This window comes from Psittacula echo, assembly GCF_963264785.1.
Source record: "Psittacula echo genome assembly, chromosome: 1".
In the NCBI taxonomy this organism is placed as follows: domain Eukaryota; kingdom Metazoa; phylum Chordata; class Aves; order Psittaciformes; family Psittacidae; genus Psittacula; species Psittacula echo.
Window position 1 is genome coordinate 222,283 of NC_137735.1, and position 19,353 is coordinate 241,635.

At 68.1% G+C, this 19,353-nt stretch overlaps 2 protein-coding genes across 2 annotated transcripts; one reads left to right on the forward strand and one right to left on the reverse strand.

The window, feature by feature from the left end:
* Window positions 1–4,031: 4,031 nt before the first annotated feature.
* RTKN (rhotekin) lies at window positions 4,032–11,621 on the forward strand (the record flags this gene model as incomplete). Its single annotated transcript, XM_080631773.1, has 12 exons — window positions 4,032–4,136; window positions 5,999–6,186; window positions 6,843–6,904; window positions 7,153–7,206; window positions 7,273–7,390; window positions 8,078–8,269; window positions 8,408–8,502; window positions 9,297–9,403; window positions 9,866–10,000; window positions 10,347–10,524; window positions 10,714–10,818; window positions 11,404–11,621. The coding sequence occupies 12 exons, from the start codon at window positions 4,032–4,034 to the stop codon at window positions 11,619–11,621; spliced, it is 1,557 nt and encodes a 518-aa protein (XP_080487899.1).
* A 479-nt stretch (window positions 11,622–12,100) lies between these two features.
* On the reverse strand, window positions 12,101–18,534 carry LOC308228446 (drebrin-like; the record flags this gene model as incomplete). The annotated part of the gene is made up of 15 exons (XM_080631785.1): window positions 12,101–12,189; window positions 12,286–12,331; window positions 12,543–12,652; window positions 12,758–12,885; window positions 13,495–13,729; window positions 14,449–14,563; window positions 14,650–14,724; window positions 14,814–14,868; window positions 15,364–15,515; window positions 15,606–15,683; window positions 15,977–16,114; window positions 16,706–16,780; window positions 16,884–16,996; window positions 17,079–17,131; window positions 18,449–18,534. 15 exons carry the CDS (start codon window positions 18,532–18,534, stop codon window positions 12,101–12,103), a joined length of 1,548 nt encoding a protein of 515 aa, XP_080487911.1.
* Window positions 18,535–19,353: the final 819 nt, after the last annotated feature.

The window sequence follows — 19,353 nt, forward strand, 5'->3', positions numbered from 1 at the left end:
GCGTGTGCGTGTGTGCGCGTGCGTGTGTGCGTGTGTGTGTGCGCGTGTGTGTGCGTGTGCAAGCGCGCGCTGTCAGTGCACACAGTGCGCGCACCCGCGCGGGACACACCATGCACGAGCACAGCCCCGCAACAGCTCAATGCCGGCTCCTTGAGCATGGGCTCACACACACACACACACGTGTGGCTCCCGTCCTGTGTGAACACACACGCGTATGCACACACAACACAGAACACATGGGCACACAACAAGACATGGACACACAACACATGGATACACAACACATGGACACAGAACACATGGATACACCATACATGGACACACAACACATGGACGCACAACACATGGACACACAACACATGGACACACAACACATGGACACACAACAACACATGGACACAGAACACATGGATACAACATACATGGATACACAACACATGGACACAGAACACATGGATACACCCTACATGGACACACAACACATGGACACAGAACACATGGACACACAACAATCCCCCTTGTGTCGCCGCAGCTGCGCCCGCACTAACTCAGGCCATTGTCCTGCCCGCGCCACCCGGTGCCAGCCCCAGTGCTCCCGATGCATCCCGGTGTGTCCCGATTCACTCTGATCTCAGAGCCAAAGAATCATCCGGTGGGACCCCCGGCACCAGCACCATGCTCTGCCATAATGAGAGCACCGGGCTGGCAGTGACCGACACCACGCAGGTACGGTACCGGCACCGCTACCGGCACCGCACTGACACCCGCCCCGGCGCCGGCGGCTGCTCCTGTGCCGTCCCCCCGGCACCGGCCGCGCTCGCCCTGCCCGTCGCGCCGGCCGCCTCCGGCCCAGCCGGTGTTTCCCGCTGCACCGCCCGGTTCTCGCCTGCGCCCCCGGCAGCGGCACCGAGCCAGGGCAGAGCGGCGGGGACGGGACAGGGGGGTGGGGGGGAAAAGGGGGGCACGGGAGGAGCCCGGGGCCGGGATGGGGGGGGTGGGAGGGTCCAGGACCGGGATGTGCCGGGGAAGCGAGACCCTCGTGCACCGGGCATGTGGTCGGCCCGAGGCGAGGGGGGTCCCAGTGTATCTCGGAGGGTCGTGGTGCATATTGAGGGGGGGTCCAGTGCTCCCAGTACCAGCTGCACACGGTGGTGATGGGGTCCCGGTGCATGGGGGGGTCCCGGTTCACCCGATACCAACTGCACATGAACGGGGGGTCCCGGTCCACACGGCGGGGGCAGGCAGTGCATTTGGGGCGGTCCTGATGCATACGGGGGGGGTCCTGGTATGCAATGGAGGGGTCCTGGTGCACTTGGGGGGCACTGGTGCACCTGGGAGGGGTTCCAGTGCTCCCAGTACCAACTTCAAAAGGGGGGGGGGGGGGGGGGCTGGTGCACTTGGGGGGTCCCGGTACACCCGGTACCAGCTGCATATGGGAGGGAGGTCCCGGTCCATACGGGGTGGGGACGGACGGAACGACAGCGCATTTGGGGGAGTCCTGGTGCGTAGTGGGGGGTTGGGTGGGCGCATCTTGGGGGGGGCCCTGTGCTCTCTGGGGCTCCGGGTGCCCCCGGTACGAGCAGCGCTCGGAGCTGACGGCGCCCCCGGTGCATGCGTGGGTCCCGCTGCCCCCGAGGGGGTCCCGCTCTCCCCCTGTCCCGGTGCCGCGGGCGGGGCCGGTGCCGGGAGGGGAGGGACGGGGGGGGGGGGGGCGGTCCGGAGGCGGTCGCGCGCCGCCTTCTTGCGCGCGCGGCGGAGCTGGAGCGCGAGCGGCGGAAGGTACCGGGAGCGGGGGGGGGCTGCGAGCACCGGGGCGGCGGGGGGGGCACGACGGGACCTGGATCGGGACCGGGACCGGGACTTGGGTCCGGACCGGAACCCCACGCACCCCCCGGTGCTCCGGCCCCGGCTCGGTCCCGGCCCCCCCCCCCGGCCCGTCCTGAGCCCGAACCCGCACCGCGATCGCTGCACCCGTGTCCCTGCGCCCCTCATTCGGTCCCCGTCCCTCCTCCCGCACCCCGAACCTTGCTCAGCCCCGCAGCCCCTGTCCCTGCCCGCACCCCGAACCCGCACCCCTCGTCCCGCCCCCTGCTCCTCATCTCCTGCGCCCCAAACCCTGCACCCCGACCCAGCGCCCTGCCCTGTCCCCATTCCCTAGCCCCAGCGCCCCTTATGCCCCCCGCCCCCCAAACCCTGCACCCTCTCCTGTCCCTGCACCCCAATCCCAGCCCCCCTTCTCCCCCTGTACCCTGCACCCCGTCCCATGCCCTGCAGCCTGTCTTGTCCCCGGCACCCATCCTGACTGTGCCCCCCATCTCCCGCACTCCTTCTCCTGTTTCCCATCCCCTGCACCCCACCTTCTGCACCCAATCCCAGGCCCTGCACCCATCACACGCGCCTCAGACCCTGCACCCCAACTCCTGCACCCCTTATCCCCCCTGGACCACGGGCCCTGCACTCCATCTTGTGCCCAGCACCCCTTATCCCCCATGCATCCCAGCCCAGCACCCCATTCTAACCCTGAATCCCAACCCCTGAACCCTGCACCTTGATCCTGGCACCCCTCATCCCCTCCCTGCACCCCAACCCTTGTCCCCTGCACCCCAACTTCTGCACCGAATCCCATCCCCACACCCCATCTTGTTCTCTGCACCCCAACTCCTGCGTCCTATCCCCTGCACCCCTCCTGACCCTTCACCCCAACACAGCACCCGTTATCCCCCCTTGCACCTGAAGCCCTGCACCCCATCCTGACCCTGCACTAGGATCCCAGCACCCTTTACCCCTTCCCTGCACCCTAAACCTTGTCCCACTGCCCTGCATCCCTTTTCCTGTCCCCACACCCCATATTGTCCCCCTCACCCCAACCCCAGCACCCCTTATCTCATCTCCGCACCCCATCCAGTCCCCTGCACCCCAAACCCTGCACCCAACCCCAGTCCCCATCCCCTGCACCCTGTCCTGATCGGGTACCCCCACCCCTTTATCCCCCCCCGCACCTGAAGCCCAGAACTCCTGTGCCCGGACCCATGCTGTCCCCTGCACCTCAGCTCCTGCACCCCATCTCCTGACCCTGCACCCCATCCCAGCACCCCTTATCCCATCCCTGCACCCCAAACCCTGCACCCAAACTCCTATCCCTGTACATGTTGTCACCTGCACCCCAACTCCTGCACCCCTTCTCCTGACCCTGCACCCTGATCCCAGCACCATTATGCCCTCCCTGCACCCCAACCCAAACCTTGACCCTGCACCCCAACCTCAGTACCCTTTATCCTATTCCCTGCACCCCATCCCATCTCCTGCACCCAACTCCTGTCCCCATCCCCGGCACCCCTTTTCCCACCCCTGTACCCCTTCTCCTATCCCTGCACCACCCTTTGTCTCCTGTACCCCATCTTCTATCCCTGTCCCCATCCCCTGCACCCATCCTGACCCTGCACCCGCACCCCAGCACCCCTTATCCCCTCCACACCCCATCCCAAGCACCCTAAACGAGGCACCCCTTATCCCATCCCTGCACCCATCCAGTCCCCTCCACCCCAAACCCTGCACCCAATCCCATGTCTCCTCCTGAGCTCCATCCCTGCATCCCTTCTCCTATCCCTGCTCCCCCATTCCTGTCCCCACCCCCTGCACCCATCCAGACCCCAGCACCCCTTATCCCCCCCATTCCCATCCCTTTGTCCCCTCTTCCAGTACCCCCCTTTTCGTCGTCCCCCTTTATCCCCCTCCATCCCCCCCTTATCCCCCCCATTCCCATCCTCCCCCCCCGCCCCCGCTGCCCTTTCCCGCACAGTGCCCGGTTGTTCCCGGTTGTTCCCGGTTGTTCCCGGGAGGAGGCGGCTTGGGGGGGGGGGGGGGGGGGCCTGTCCCCATTCCAGAGGTGACAAAAGAGCCTTTTTCTCCCTATAGCTCCTTGTGGGGGGGGGTTCCCCAAATCCCATTCCCAACAAGCACTGGATCATCCCTTGGGAATTGGGGGGTGAATGTGGGATCCATCCCCCCCAAAACTAAACGGGGGGATCCCGATGGAAGGAGAGGGGAGGGGGCGACGCTTCCCGATGCGGGAGAAGCTGCAGATCCTGGAGGACCTCAACATGCTTTATATCCGGCAGATGGCCATGAGCCTCCAGGTAGGAATTCCGGGATCACTTCCTGCCCCCCCCCCCCTTTATCCCGCATCCCACTTTCGGGACCCCCCAGGATCACCCTGGACCCCCGGACCCCGGGAAACCCGGGGTCCGGGGGTCCAGGGTGATCCTGGGGGGTCCCATGGAATGGGTTTTCCCCCACTGTCTATGGGGAGCATCCCCCCATAGCACATCCCATGGGATGGGGGGGGTCTGATTCCCCCCCCCCCCATAAACAGCTATTGGGGGGTATTGGTAGCAATTGGTGATGTTACTCTATGGGGGGGTGCAGGGAGCACAAGGGGGGTGCAGGACCAAAGTGGGGTGCATGGGGCAAAGGGGGGTGCAGACAGGACAAGGCGGGTGTAGGGAGGACAAGGGGGTGCAGGGGGCACAAAGGGGGTGCAGGGAGGACAAGGGGGTTCAGGCAGCACAAAGAGGGGTGCAGGCACAGATGGGGCCTCAGGCAGCAAAGGGGGTGCAGGCAGGACAAGAGGGGCTCAGGCTGGTGCTGGTAGTGAGTTGTGGGGCTGGGGAAAGTGAGGGGGGAATTGGGGTGTTTGGGGGCACGTGGTAAATATGTGGGGTGGGGGGTCCTTGTGGGGCACAGGGTGTATCTATGGGGCACGTGGCACATCTATGGGGCACAGGGTGTATCCGTGGGGCGTGTTGTTCCGCCGTGGGGTGCATGATGTGTTTGTGGGGCACATGGCTCCTCTATGGAGTACTTGTGGGGTGCATGGCACATCCGTGGGGTATCTGTGGGTTATCTGTGGGGTGTGCAGATCCCCTGTGGGGTGCGTGATGTGCCTGTAGGGCACGTGGGTATCCATGAGGCACATGATTGCCTCGTGGGGTACACACTGTATCCGTGGGGCAAGTGGTTCCTCTGTGGGGCACAGGATGCATCTATGGGGCTCGCAGCACAGCCGTGGGGTGCATAGTTCCCCCGGGGGATACGTGGTGTCTCTGGGGAGATGACTCCACTGTCATGGGACAGCATAGGGGGCATAGGCTGTATCTGTGAGGCATGCGGCACATCAGTGGGGCCATCGTGTCTCTGTGGGGTGCATGGCCCATCCATGGGGCACCCGCTGTCCCCATCCCAGTGTCTCCCATCCATCCCAGTATCCCATCCTGGTGCCCATTCCACTGTCCTGTGTCAATTCCGGTGCCATCCTTGTCCCCTTCCCTGTCCCATCTCGGTGCCCACTCTCCCTGTCTCTGTCTCGATGTCCTGCAGGACATGGATGCGCAGTGATCCCTGTCCTATCCCCACCTCTGTCCCTGTCTCTGTCCCATCCCTGTCTCTATTCCTGTCCCGCAGGACGCAGTTGCGGTGGTACTGGTCTCTGATCCCGGTCTCTATCCCTGTCCCTCTCCCGGTCTCTATGCCGGTCTCTGTCCCTGTCTCTATCCCACTTCCTGTACCTGTTTCTGCCCCTGTCCCTATCCCGGTCTCTATCCCGCAGGATGTGGAGTCGCGGCAGCGGCTGGAACCGGAGCTGCGGCTTCGGGATGGGGCGGTCCCTGTCTCTGTCCCATTCGCGGTCTCTATCGGTCTCTCTCCTGGTCTCTGTCCGTCTCTCTGCCGTTGCTGGTCTCTACTGGTCTCTGTCCCGCTCCATCCCTGTCTCTCTCCCGGTCCCTATCCCGGTCTCTCTGCCATTACCGGTCTCTATTGGTGTCCGTCCCTCTCCATCCCTGTCTCTCTCCCGATCTCTCTGCCGTTACCGGTCTCTCTTGGTCTCTGTGCCGCTCCATTCCTGTCTCTCTCCCGGTCCCTATCCCGGTCTCTGCCGTTCCCGGTCTCTGTCCCCGTCTCCGTCCCGCTCTATCCCGGTCTCTCTGGATCTGTCCCTCAGGACGCGGAGTCGCGGCGGCGGCTGGAGCGGGAGCTGCGGTTGCGGGACGGGGCGCGGCGGCTCCTGGGCGCCTGCAGCCGGCCCGAGCAGGCGCTGGGCGCGGCCAAGAGCCTCCTGCTGAGCTCCAGCCGCGTCCTGGCGCTCAGCGCCGAGCTCCAGCGCAGGAAACAGGCGCAGCTGCGCCCCGCGTGAGGCCCGCGGGATGGCAGAGGGAACGGGATGGGGCAGCGGGAGTGGGAGCAGCGGGAACGGGATGGGATGGGGACAGCGGGAACGGGATGGGATGGGGACATAGGGAGTGGGGGCAGCGGGAGTGGGAACGGGATGGGGACAGCAGGAGTGGGGGCAGAGGGCTGGGATAGAGATGTGGCAGGGAATGGGATGGGGGCACCCACACCAGGATGGGGGGACCAGGATGGGGGGACCAAGATATAGGGGGGAGTGGGATAGGGACACACACACCGGGATGAGTGGGACAGGAATAATGGGGGAAATGGGATACAAGAGAGACTGAGATGTGGGGACCGTAATGGAGGGATACATAGTGGGATGGGGGGGACAGGAATAACGGGGGCAATGGGATATGGAGGGGACCAAGATATGAGCAGGGGAAATGGAATATGGACACACACACACCAGGATAGCAGGGACAGGAATATGGGGACCAGGATATGAGGAGCACTGGGATGGGAACACAAGGATGGGGACACTAGGATGAGGACAAGGACAGGGGGAATAGGGAGGGACATTGGGAATGGGGGACACTGGGATGGGGATACACATCCGGGATGGGGACACACACCGGGGTAGGAACACCCCATCCCAGCTCCTGCTCCCCCCGCAGCCCCTCAGCCACCAGCCCCTCAGATGAGCGCGTCCCGTGCCGCGGCACCGTCTGCCTCTCGGGTACGCGAGGATCCCACCAGGGCCCCATCCCCAAACAGGGGCACCCAGCTCCTGATCCCTCCTTCTGAGGGTCCCCATTCCTCCCCCTGCATCCTTCTGGGGGTCCCCTGCCTGTCCCTAGGGGTCCCTTGCCCCCTTTTATCCCACCCCAGGTGTCTCTTGCTCCCCCCTGCTGCCACAGGGGCTCTGGGGGTCAGGCAGGGCCCCCATGGGCCTGAGCCCCCCTCAGCACCCCCATTCCCCCCCAGACCTGCGCATCCCGCTGATGTGGAAGGACACGGAATACTTCGGGAACAAGGGAGGTGAGTGGGGGGGCGGGGGAGCAGCGCGGCCCCCCCCGGCCCCCGCTGACCCCAGTGCCCCCCCAGAGCTGCACCGCTGCGCCGTGTTCTGCCTCCTGCAGCTGGGGGCCGAGATCCAGGACACCCCCTTGGTGCTGGTGGACCGGACCCTCACCGACATCTGCTTCGAGGGCGCCGTCCTCTTGTGAGCGGGGGGGCACGGGGGGACCCTGCACCCATTGACCTCCCTGCTCCCCCTTAAGGAGTCCCCAGGCCCCCCCCTGTCCCGCCCTGAGGGTCCCCAACACCCCCTGCATCCCCTTAGGGGGCCCCTGCCCTCCCCTTTCCTCTCCCCGAGGGTTCTATGCCCCCCCCTGCCCACCCATGTGGTGACTGGTCTCCCCTTTATCTCACTCAGGGGTGCCCTGTTCTGCCCCACCTCCCCTTGGGGGTCCCCTCCCCTCTCCTTTCCCCCCATGGAAGTCCCCAGTCCCCCCTGTCTGATCCTTTGGTGGGTCTCCTGCACTCTCCTTATCTCCCCCCCCAGGGGTCCTCTGCCCCCCCCGTCTTCTCCTTAGGGGTCCCTTCACCCCCCATGGGATCCACTGCCCCCTCCTGGAGGCCCCCTGCCGTTCCCTTTCCCAACATGGTGTTCCCCTGTCCCTTCCCTTTATCCCCCCCCATGGGGTCTGCTGCCTTTCCCCTGCTCAGTCCTCCCTGCCTGCCCATGGGGGTTCCCTGACCCCCCAGTGCCCCCCATGCTGTGGCTATGGAGTGACCTGGGGTGTCCCTGCGTGGTTGATGTGGCAGCGATGGGGGTCCCTGGGGATGTCCTGGGGGTCTCTGTGTGTCCCCGGGGGTCACTGGGGTCCCTGTGTCGCTGTTGCCGCAGCCCCGATGCGGGCCCTGACTTCGAGCTGCGATTGGAGCTGTACGGGGCGGGGCTGGGCGGGTGCCCCCCCCGCAGCCTGGCCACGCGCCTCAGCACCTCCCTGGGCCGCTCGGCCGGGCGCCGCCTGCGCAGCCACATGGAGGGGGGGGACGGGGACGGGGGCGCCCCCCCGCTGCTGGCCCACGGCGCCCCGTGAGTACCTGAGCCCTGTGCGCCCCCCCCGGCCGGCCCCGTGCCCCCCTGTGTGCCCCCCCCCACTGCCCAATGACCCCTGTGTGCCGCCTCTGCGCCCCCCCGCACCGCCCCGTGACCCCTGTGTGCCCCCCGCAGGGGGCCCCGGTTCCAGCTCCTGGCTCACGCGGTGCTGTCCCTGGCCGAGGTGCAGGACGGGTTCCGCACCCACGACCTCAGCATCGCCTCCAATGGTGAGTGTGCGGCATGGGACAGAGCGGGACAGAGCGGCACAGCACTGCACTGCACTGCACTGCATAGCACTGTACATCATTGCACCGCACTGCATAGCTCAGCACTGCATAGCACTGCACAGTACAGCGTTGCACAGCATTGCATAGCACTGCACTGCACAGCGTTGCACAGCACTGCATAGCACTGTACATCATTGCACCGCACTGCATAGCTCAGCACTGCATAACACTGCACAGTACAGCGTTGCACAGCATTGCACAGCACGGCATTGTACAGCACTGCATAGCTCAGCACTGCACAGCATGGCACAGCACTGCACAGCACATCACTGCACAGCACTGCATAGCACTGCATATCACTGCACAGCATTGCACAGCACTGCGTAGCACTGCGCAGCACATCACTGCACAGCACTGCACGGCATTGCACAGCACTGCATAGCACTCCACAGCATTGCACATCACTGCACAGCATAGCACTGCACAGCACAGCATAGCATGGCACCCACATGGCACCCATTTGGCACCCACATGGCACCGCGTGTTGGGGCTCTCAGGGGGTTCTGAGCGGTCCCGGTGGGTGCCGGCAGGATGTCAGTGGGTGCTGGTGGGTCACGGGGGGTTCCCAGTGTCCGTGTCCCTCTGGGTGTCAGTGTCTCAGTGTCCGGTTGTCCCGGTGGGTCCCGGGGTTGTCTCGGTGGGTGCCGCTGTCCTGACGAGCGGCCGTGGCTGTTGCTGGGTCCCGGTGGGTGCCGGTCCCCGGTGCACGTCCTCCGCTAACGCGTGGCCCACAGAGGACAGCCCGTGCCTGGTCCCGCTCTACGGCAGCGTCTGCTGCCGCCTCACGGCGCAGCCCCGGTGCATGGCCCGGCCCGGGAGCAGCGGCACCCTGCGGCTGGAGGTGAGCCGGGAGCGGCGGGGGGACATGGATTGGGATGGGGTGGGATAGGGACGTGGGGGCACGCATGGAGATGGGGGGGGACAGGGATGAGGTGGGGATGGGATGGGAGCACGGTTGGGGATGGTGACGCGTGGAATGGAGACGTGGGGATATGGATGGCGATAGGAGTTGGGGATGGGATGGCGTCAGGGACAAGAATGGGATGGGGACGAATGGGGACAGGGGTGGGGACCTGGAAAGGGATGAGACTGATGATGGGGACAGGAAGGAGATGGGTTTGGGATGGGGATGGCAGCAGGCGTGGGGTGGGGATGGGGACACGGAGGAGGACGGGGCCGGGCGCTGCCTGGCTCCGCTCGATTGGTGCCGGTGGCTCTGGGCGGTGGGGACGGGCCCCGGGGGTCCCCGTGGGGTGCAGCAGCGCTGGGAGGACCCCGGTGCCCCCCGTGCCCCTGTGCTGAGGGCGCGGGTGCCGCGGCGCAGCCGGGCGGGAGGCGCCTGTTCTGTGTCCTGCAGGGCACGGAGCTGCGCTGCCACCAGCAGCCGGGGCAGCCCGAGCGCGGCGCCGAGCCCGAGCTCATCATCGCCGTCAACAAGGTGCGGGCCGGCGGGCCCGGGGAGCCGGGGGAGGGCCTGGGGGCCTCGGGGCTTTTTGGGGGTCCCTGGGGGTCCTTGGGGTCCTTTGGGTTTCCTTGGGAGCCTCAGGGGATATTAAAGTTCCCTGGAGGACTTGGGGGTCCCTGGGGTTCCTTGGGGGTTTTTGGGGTGCTTGGGGGTCTTTGAGGGGGATGGAGGGTCCCTGGGGTTCCTTGAGATTCCTTCGGGTGTTTGGGGTTTCTTGAGGGTCCTTTAGGGTCTTGGGGTTCCTTGGAGGTGTCTGGGCGTCCCTGGGTTCCTTTGGGGGTCCCCGGTGTCCCTTTGGTCCCGGTGTCCCTGTCCTGAGTCGGTGCCGCAGGAGACGCGCGTGCGGGCGCTGGAGCGGGGGGCGCAGGGGCTGCCCCTCGCCTTGGCCATCACCAACCGGCTGGGAGGGGAGGACGTGACCCACACGCTGGTGGCTGAGAGCGCGGCCGAGGCGCAGCGCTGGATGGAGGCCTTCAGCCAGCACTTCTATGACATGAGTGAGCGCGGGACCGCCGGCAGCTCTGAGGGAGCGGGACCCCACCACAGCCCACTGGGACCCCTGCCCCAGTAGAGCCCGATCCCAGAGATATCCCCATCCCATTGAGACCCCATCCCAACGTGACCCCCACCGCAGTGACACCCCATAGTGACACCCGTGCCGTGCCCCGCGGGGCTGTGTTGCGCAGGCTGCTGGCAGCAGTGCTGTGAGGGGCTGATGCGCATCGAGGTGCCGCCGCCGCGCCGGGCGCCCGCGGTGCTGCCGCGCCAGGGCTCCCTCTACCATGAGCTGGGTGAGTGCAGGGCAGCGCCCCACAGCCTGCCCCATGTCCTGCCCCATAACCTGCTCCATAACATGCCCCCTAACCTGCTCCATGCCCTGCCCCATAACCTGCTCCATGCCCTGCCCCATAACCTTCCCCATAACCAGCCCCATACCCTACCCCATAACCTGCTCCATGCCTTGCCTCACGGTCTGCCCATCCCTATGCCCACCTCCTGCATCCCCCTGTGCCCCACATCATCTCCCCATGCCCTCAGTTCTCAGTGCCCCCTGATGCTGCAGGATAAGGCCGGCTTGTGGGGGATCAGGGCACTGCCCTCCCATTACAGGTGATGGGCAGGGGCTGTGGGGTGACCTCACAGCACCCCAGGGGGGCCCGGCCATGGGGCACGGCCGTGGAGTACAGCCCGGCCCCACACACCAGGGGACACGGGAATGTGCTCTGCTTGTGGCTCCAGGGCACGTCCTGGCCATGGGGCACGTCCCGCCCCCCAAAGCCACGGAGCAGTCCCTGCTTGGGGCCGCCCCATGGCGCCCCCCCGCGGCCGGTGCTGCGCGGGGCCGGGGCTCGGAGTGACCGGTGCCTTGCCCCTAGCCCTGGACCCATCGGAGGACGCGGTGGCGGCGATGCTGGAGCCCGGGACCCCCCCCTGGCTCTCGCTCTTCGAGGGACCCCCCCCGAGCTCCCCCCAGCCCCGGCGCGGGGGCAGCCCCGGGCCCCCCCCTCGGACGCGGCCCCGCAGCCTCTCGCTGGACGCGCGGCTCAGCCCTCCCCTGCGCCCCACACCCAGCCCCGCCCAGAGCCGGGTGTGAGCCCCACAGCAGCGGGGGGCGATGGGGCAGAAACTGGAACCGGAGCCCTCCAGGTGGGGGGGGGGCTCTAAAGAAGGGGGGTCCCCAAACTGCCGGGGGGTGCCGGGGTCCCCCGGGGTGGGTGCTGAGGGTGACCCCCCCATTGCAGGGTGGGTGCTGGCCCCCCCGGGTGGGTGTTGGGGTCCCCCCCATGGTGGGTGCTGGGTTCCCCACATGGCGGGTGCTGCGCCCCCCGGTGTACACGGTACAGCTCTGCCCCCCCCAACCCTTGGGGCTCCCCCCCGGGACCCCAATTCTGACACCTCATCAAGAAGCATTAAACTCTATTTAACAGCCGCTGGGGCTGACCTGGGGGTTCGCGCCCCCCACTGGCAGCACTGGGGAGGGGGGTCCGGCTCCATCCCGAAGCTGGGGGGGTCTCGGTGTGCATGGAAGGTGCTGGGGGGGGGTCCCCACACACAGGGGGTGCTGGACCCCCCTTACACGGAGTGTGGGGAGAGCTCCTCGTCCGCGGGGGGGTCCCCGGAGCCCCCCAAGAGCTGCGGGTGGGTCAGGAGCAGAGCGAAGCCTGGAGGGGGCAGAGAGATTGATGGGGGGCAGAGGGGGTGGTGTTGGGGGGGTGGGATACAGGAGCCGGTTGGGGGTACAGGAGGTTTGCGGGTACCTGGCTTGTCCTTGTGCCGGATGCTGCTGTCGCTGAGCTCATCCCCCTGCAAGATGGGGGGGCCCTGAGGGGTCCCCGTGACCCCCCCCATCCCCCTCCTGCACCCCAAAACCACCCCCATGTTGTGCCCTGCCCAGACCCCAGTCCCGAACCCACCCCCAAAACCACCCTTCAGCCCCATCACAGCCACTCAGCCCCACATCACCCCTGACCCACATCGCCCCCCGTACCCTCCCGTGACCCCCCCATGGCCGTACCTCCGGCGGGGGAGGGTCCCGCTCCCAGGGGGGTGCCCAGAGCCCCCCCACGTGCCCCCCGATGCCGTTGTGCCCCGAGTCTCGCCGGGGCGGCTCCTGCCCCACAGGCCCTATGGGGAAGGACAGGCTGGGCCCCGCAGCGCCCCAGTGCCCGGGCAGGGCTCGGGGGTCCGGGACCCCCCCCAGCCCCACACCTAGGGGTCCCTGGCACCCACCTGGCTGCGGTCCCGGTGGCAGGCGGGGGGAGCTGGGGCCGCACGGGGGAGGGCCGGGCACTGGGGATCCCCCCCTGGGGCTCAGACCCCCCTCTTCCAGCCCCTCCGGAGACCCCCACGCTGGGGGGCTGGGGAGGGGGCAGGGATCGGGGGGGGGGCTCTCAGCCGGGGGCGGGCTGGGAAGGGGCGGGGACCCTGCGGCTGCGCCCATAGGGCTGGGAGGGGTCCCCGGGGTGGCACTTGGAGGGTTCCCCCCCTCTATGGGGCTGGTGAGGGTCCCCAGTGTGGCACTTGGGGGGGTCCCTGTCCCTATAAGGCTGGGGGGGGTCCCAGTGGTGGCACTCAGAAGGGTCCCTGTCCCCACTGCGGGGGTCCCAGATGTGGCAGTTGGGGGGGTCCCTGTCCCCATGGGGCTGGTGGCATGGGGGGACCCTGCCCTGGCTGGGCTGGGGGGGGTTCCCAAGGAGGCACTTTGAGGGGTCCCTGTCTCTATAGGGCTGATGGGGGTCCCAGTGGTGGAACTTCGGGGGATCCCTGTCCCCATGGGGCTTGGGGGGGTCCCTATGGTGGCACTTGGAGGGTTCCCCCCCTCTATGAGGTTGGTGATGATCCCCATTGTGGCACTTGCGGGAGTCCCTCTGGTGGCACTTGGAAGGGTCCCTGTCCCCACTGTGGGGGTCCCAAGGGTGGCAGTTGGGGGGGTCCCTGTCCCTACGGGGCTGGCACCATGGGGGGACCCTGCGCTGGCAGGGCTGCGGGGGGTCCCAAGGGTGGCACTTGGGGGGGTCCCCGTGTGGCTTTTGGGGGTCCCTGGGGGGCTCCCGGTGCCTGCGGTGCCGGCAGGGGCCGGGTGCCGCTCTCCAGGCTCCCGGTGCTGGGGCGCTGCGGGAGGGGCCGGCGGCTCCGGGCGGCGGAAGATGAAGGCGGTTTCGGTCAGGCTGCGCTGGTACCGCAGGAACGGGCGGCGGGCGCCTGGCGCGGGTCAGAGCGACGGTACCGGTACTGCCCCCCCGGTACCGGTACTGCCCCCCGACCGGTACCGGTACTGCCCCCCGACCGGTAATGGTACAGACCCCCCAATACCGGTACTGCCCCCCCCCAGGTATCCGGTACAGAGCCCCCCCACTCAGTACCGGGTGAGAGCAACGGTACTGGTACAGACGCCCCCCAGGTACTGGTACAGACCCCCCCATCACCGGGTACAGAGCCCCCCCACACCCAGTACCGGGTCAGAGCGATGGCACTGGTACAGACCCCCTGGATACCGGGTACAGACCCCCCCCCCATTGGGTGAGAGCAATGATTACTGGTACAGACCCCACAGACTCCGGGTACTGGCCCCCCCCCCGGTTCCAGGTACAGATCCCCCCACACCAGGTTAGAGCAACGGTACTGGGTACAGAGTCCCAGACACCGGCACTGGGTACAGACCCCACAAACACCAGCACCAGGCACCGGATACTGACACCTCCAAACCGGGCACTGGCACCAACAATCCCATCCCCCCCGCACCAGGTACAGAGCCCCCCACATCAGGTTAGAGCAACGGTACCAGGTACAGAGCCTCAGACACCAGCACCGGGTACAGACCCCCCAGACACCAGCACCAGGCACCGGGCACTGGCACCGGGCACAGACCCTCCAGCTACCGGCACCGGGCACCGCGCACTGACCCCGCCAGACCCACTCACCGGGCCGGGGGGGGCCGGTGGGGCCCGGGGCGCCCGACGTGGATCCCGAGCGCTCCCGTTGCCGGAAGAAATCCCGCGGGTTCTGCGGGCGTTGGGACACCAGGACAGCGGCTTCCTGCGGGCACCACAGCTGGGACCGGCGAGGGACGGGGGGGGTCCGGGGGGGCGGGGTCCATGGGGGTTCCATGCGGCAGGACTCACGGCTGCCTTCCCAATGGACTCGCTGCTCCGGCCGCGGTCCTGCATGGCCTCCTCGTGCTCCCGCTGCTGCTGCTCCTGCGGGACGGAGCAGGGATGGGACACATGGACCCCCATGGACCCCCATGGACACCGCTGTGGCCCCCCCAGCCGGGCACCCCACTCACCCATCGCTCCTTCTCCTTCCTCCGCTCTTCTGCCTCCAGCAGAGCCTGCGCCTTCCTGCCGGGACGAGGGGACAGAATGGATATGGGGACATGTGGGGTAAGGGGGACATGGAGGGGGCATAGGGATAGGGTGGTATGTGGGATATGGGAACACGTGGGACACGGAGACATTGGGAGGCACAGGGGCTGTAAGGACATGGAGATACGGTGGGTGCAGGGACATGGGGGGACATGGGAGGGCACGGGGAGCATGGGGCATGGGGGGATATGGGGATTTTGAGGACATGGGCGGACATGAAGGGGTACGGAGGATGTGGAGGATAAGGGGGACACGGGGACATGAACACATGGTGGGACACAGGGGGCCGGGGGGAGCAGCCACGGGGCAGAGCCCCCTGTCCTGCCGCGGGTCTCCATGCCCGGAGCCACACGGGAGGGGGCCGCGGGGCCGGGGCAGTTTGGGGCGTTGGGAGCTGCGGGTCCCACCATGGGGTGGTCCCCGCTCAGAGCCGCGGTCCCGGGGTCAGGCGGGGCTCGGGGCCCCCCTCACCGCTGCTCCTGGATCTCCCGCTCCTTGTCCTGGCAGCGCCGCTCCCGCTCCGCCGCTTCCCGGCGCTCCTGGTGCCGCCGGAGCCGCTCCCAGCGCTGCTGCTCCTCCAGCGCCCGGCGCCGCTCCTCCTCCCGCCGCTGCTGCTCCTCCCGCTGCGCCGGGACCCCCGGTCAGAGCCGGGACCGCCGGTCCGGGGATGCCGGGGGGGATGTTGGGGGTCCCCCTTCCCGTGCCCCCCTCACCTCCGCCTGTGCCCAGAACGAATCCCGCTGCGTCCGGCGCAGCTCCAGCGCTGGGTTGGTTTTGCGGTAGTTGGTGCCCTGTGGGCACCGCGACGGGGCTCAGGGACCCCCAGCCCAGAACCACCCCCCCCAGGGCCCCAAACCCAGGGGCACCCCATGGCACCCCATGGGCACAGCACCCCAGGACCCGCACACAGGTACCCCCCCCGAAGGACCCCCCACCCAGGCACCCCCCTATGATCCCCACCAGGGACTCAACCCCCAGGACCCCCAACCCAGGGACCTTTCATCGTGGACCCCCGAAGAGCTCCCAAATGGCACCCTATGGGCACAGCCCCCCCCGAAGCACCCTCCCCAGGGTCCCCCCTCACCACGAGCTCCTGGGTGTCCGGGGGGGGCACCCTCCTGGTGACGGGCGCCTCGGGCGGCTTCACTTGTGCCAGCGCCCGGCTCAGCCCCTCCCGCGTCACCTCCTCGGGGCGGCGGGCGCTCAGCACCGCGCTGGCCTCCTGGCACCGGGACGGGACCGAGTCACCCCCGTGAGCACCCGCAGGCCCCCCCCCGCCTCCCTTCCCACCCCCCCGGGTCCTGACGCCATTCCCTGGCATGCTCCAGATGTGGGGCCGGATCCAGATGCGGGGCCGGATGCAGACACAGCACCCAGGCGGGGCTCGGGGGCTGGGACATGGGGCAGGATCCATCCATGGGGGGGGGCAGAATCCATCCACGGGGGGGGTCAGAACCCATGGGAGGGGGATGTCAGGATCCATGGAGGGGTGTCAGGATCCATAGGGGGGCTCAGGACCTGTGGTGGGGGTCAGGATCCATATGGGGTTGTTAGAATCCATGTCAGGGTCAGGATCCACGGGGGGGCAGGATCGAGGGGGGGTGCTCAGGAACCATGGGAGGGGTCAGGATCATTGAGGGGGATCAGGACCCATGAGGGGCTCGGGATCCATGAGGGGTCAGGATCATTAGAGGGGGTCAGGACACATGAGAGGGGGGCATCAGGATCCATGGGGGAGTCAGGATCATACGGGAGGGCTCAGGGCCTGGGGGGGTGTCAGGATCGCCCGTGGGGGCCGGGCCCCCCCGCTCACCCGGAAGAAGCCCCTGAGGACCGGCAGATGCCCGGCACACGCTTCCCGTTGGGCTTCCGGCACCTTCTCCCCGACCTGGCACCGGGGACGGGGCGCTGAGGGTGGCGCCGGGGCCACGTCCCCGTCCCCGGTGCCCGGTAGCGGGGGGCGCTCAGAGCCCCCCCAGGCCCGCACTCACCCAGCTGATGAGCACGACGCGGGGGGCGCCGGTGCTGGGATCCGGGACGCGGCACAGCCCGTACATGACGCTGCCGGCCGAGAACCTCCCGGCCAGTTCATCCGGACCCCCGGCTGCGGCGGGAGCGGGTCAGGGCTGGGGGGACACAAAGGGGACCCCCCCAGCACCTCCCTGCACCCCGGGGCCCCCCGTTACCTCCGGAGTCCAGCAGCTTGAGGTCATGGTGCTTCTCGTAGCCAAAGACGGCCCTGGGGGGTTGGAGGGGTCCGGGGGGGCGCACCCTGGTGACGGGTCCAGGGCAGTCCCGTTCCCTCCCTTGCTCCCCCCGTGTCCCAGTGCCTCCCCCCGTGCCTCTGCCAGGCTGAATTCATGGAAGTGCCGCCGGCGGCATCCGCCCTGGGACAATGGGGCTGCGGGAAGCAGCGGCTCGACCCCCTCGGAGCCCCCGGGCCGGGACCCCCCCGGGCCGTGCTGGTGGCATCGTCCTGCCGCTGCTTTGTTTCCCCATGGCCCCGATTACATGGGCATGGGGTGGCCCGTGGTGGGACGCGGCACGGCACCGGCAGCATGTGTGCGGCGCAGGAAGGCATGGAATGGCATTGGGCATGGCAGGGCAGAACACGGCAGGGCACAGCACGGCAGGGCATGGACATGGAATGACATGGGACAGGGCAGAACACGGCAGGACATGGCACAGCCTGGCAAGGTATGGAAGGGCAGGGCAGGGCAGGGCAGAACATAGCACAGCAGGACGTGGCACGGCACATGAGGATGTGCCCCGGCACAGTGCAGCAGGGCACACAACGACACGGGGCATGGCATGGCAGGGCTGAACACAGCAGGACAGGGCACAGCACGGCAGGGCACGGCAGGCCAGGACAGGACAGGGCAGAACACGCCAGGACACGTCAGGCCATGGCGGGCCCCGCCGGCCGCACGCGTCCCCACGGCGGGAGCCAGGCGGGCTCCGGCGCTGCCGGTTCACCCGGTCCCGGCGCCCGCCGCGCGGTGGTGTCTGGGGGACACCGGCTGCGGGGGGTGGGGAAGTAACAGCCCGGTCCCCCCGTGCCGGGCTGTGCCCCGGGCGGCGGCGCCGTTCCCAGCCCGGCGGCGGCGGCGGGACCGGGCGGGACGGGGGGGGCGGGACCGGGCGGCGGGTTCTCAGCGCGGCGGGGCCGGGGGGAGAGCTCAGCCCCTGGCCCGGCACCCCCGGCCCCATGGCCCCGCCGAGACCCTGCTGCGCGCCGGACTCCGGCCCGGTTCTGGCGCTCGTTCTGCCTCGGGCCGCCCCCATCCGCCGCCCGACCCGCCCGTCTTGGTGCCTGCTCCCGGTGCTCGCCCCCGGTGCCTGCTCCTGGCGCCCATGCCCGGTGTCGGTGCCCGCTCCCGTTCCCCGCTCCCGCTCCCGTTCCCCGATCCCTGTGCCCGCTCCCGTTCCCGGTTTCCGGTGCCCGTTCCCCTCTCCCGGTACCAATTCCGAGTGCCCCGTGTCCACCTCCGGTGCCCCGTGCCCATCCCCGGTGCCCGCTCCCGGTGCCCGCTCCCGGCCCGGTGCCGGCGCTCACCAGTCGGTGCCGGCGCGGGGATTCCCCACGTCCTCCCGTGCCGCCAGCAGCGCCAGCCGGTGCCGCTCCAGCCCCGGGGCCGCCATCCCGCGTCCCGCAGCTCCCGGTGCCGCCGCGCCCGCCCGAACCCGCCCCCGCCGCCCGCGGGAGGGACCGGGCGGGGCGCGGGGGCGGCACCGGGAGCGGAGGGCGCGGGAGCGGGGCAGGGGCGGGGGCCGGCACCGGCGTGAGGGTCCCGCGCTGGGATGAGGGCGCTGTGCAGGGTCCCAAACCAGGATGTGGGTGCTGGACACGGGGTCCTGCGCTGGGATGTGACCCCAGAATCCCACACTGGGATGTGGGTGTTGTGCCAGGATCCAGCACTGGGATGTGTGTGTGCTGTGCAGGGACCTGTGCTGGGATGAAGGTGCTGGACACAGGGTCCCACCCCGGGATGTGGGTGCTGTGCTCGTCCCAGAGCAGCACGTGGGGCTGCAGGCAGTGAGCGAGCCCAGCTTCGGTGGCCACACGGGTAGGGCCGGGGTGTGGGATGCTCAGCCAGACTGGCTGAAGGGAGGTTACATCCCATCTCCATCCTATCCTATCCTATCCTATCCTATCCTATCCTATCCTCTCCTATCCTATTCTATCACAACCCATCTCCATCCCATCCCATCCCATCCCATTCCCATCGTATCCCCATTCACATTCATATCTCAGTCCCATCCCAATACCATCCCTATCCCCATTCCCATTCCATTCCCGTCCCGTCCCGGTCAGGCTCCAGCTCCCGGAGGACCATGCTCGGCCATTCCCTTATTTGGTCATGACGGCTCCAAACCCCAATTCCTGAGGGATGGAAAACATCCGCTACTGGAATGGGGCCACAGACAGGGAGATGAGACTGGGGACACCCCAGTACAGCC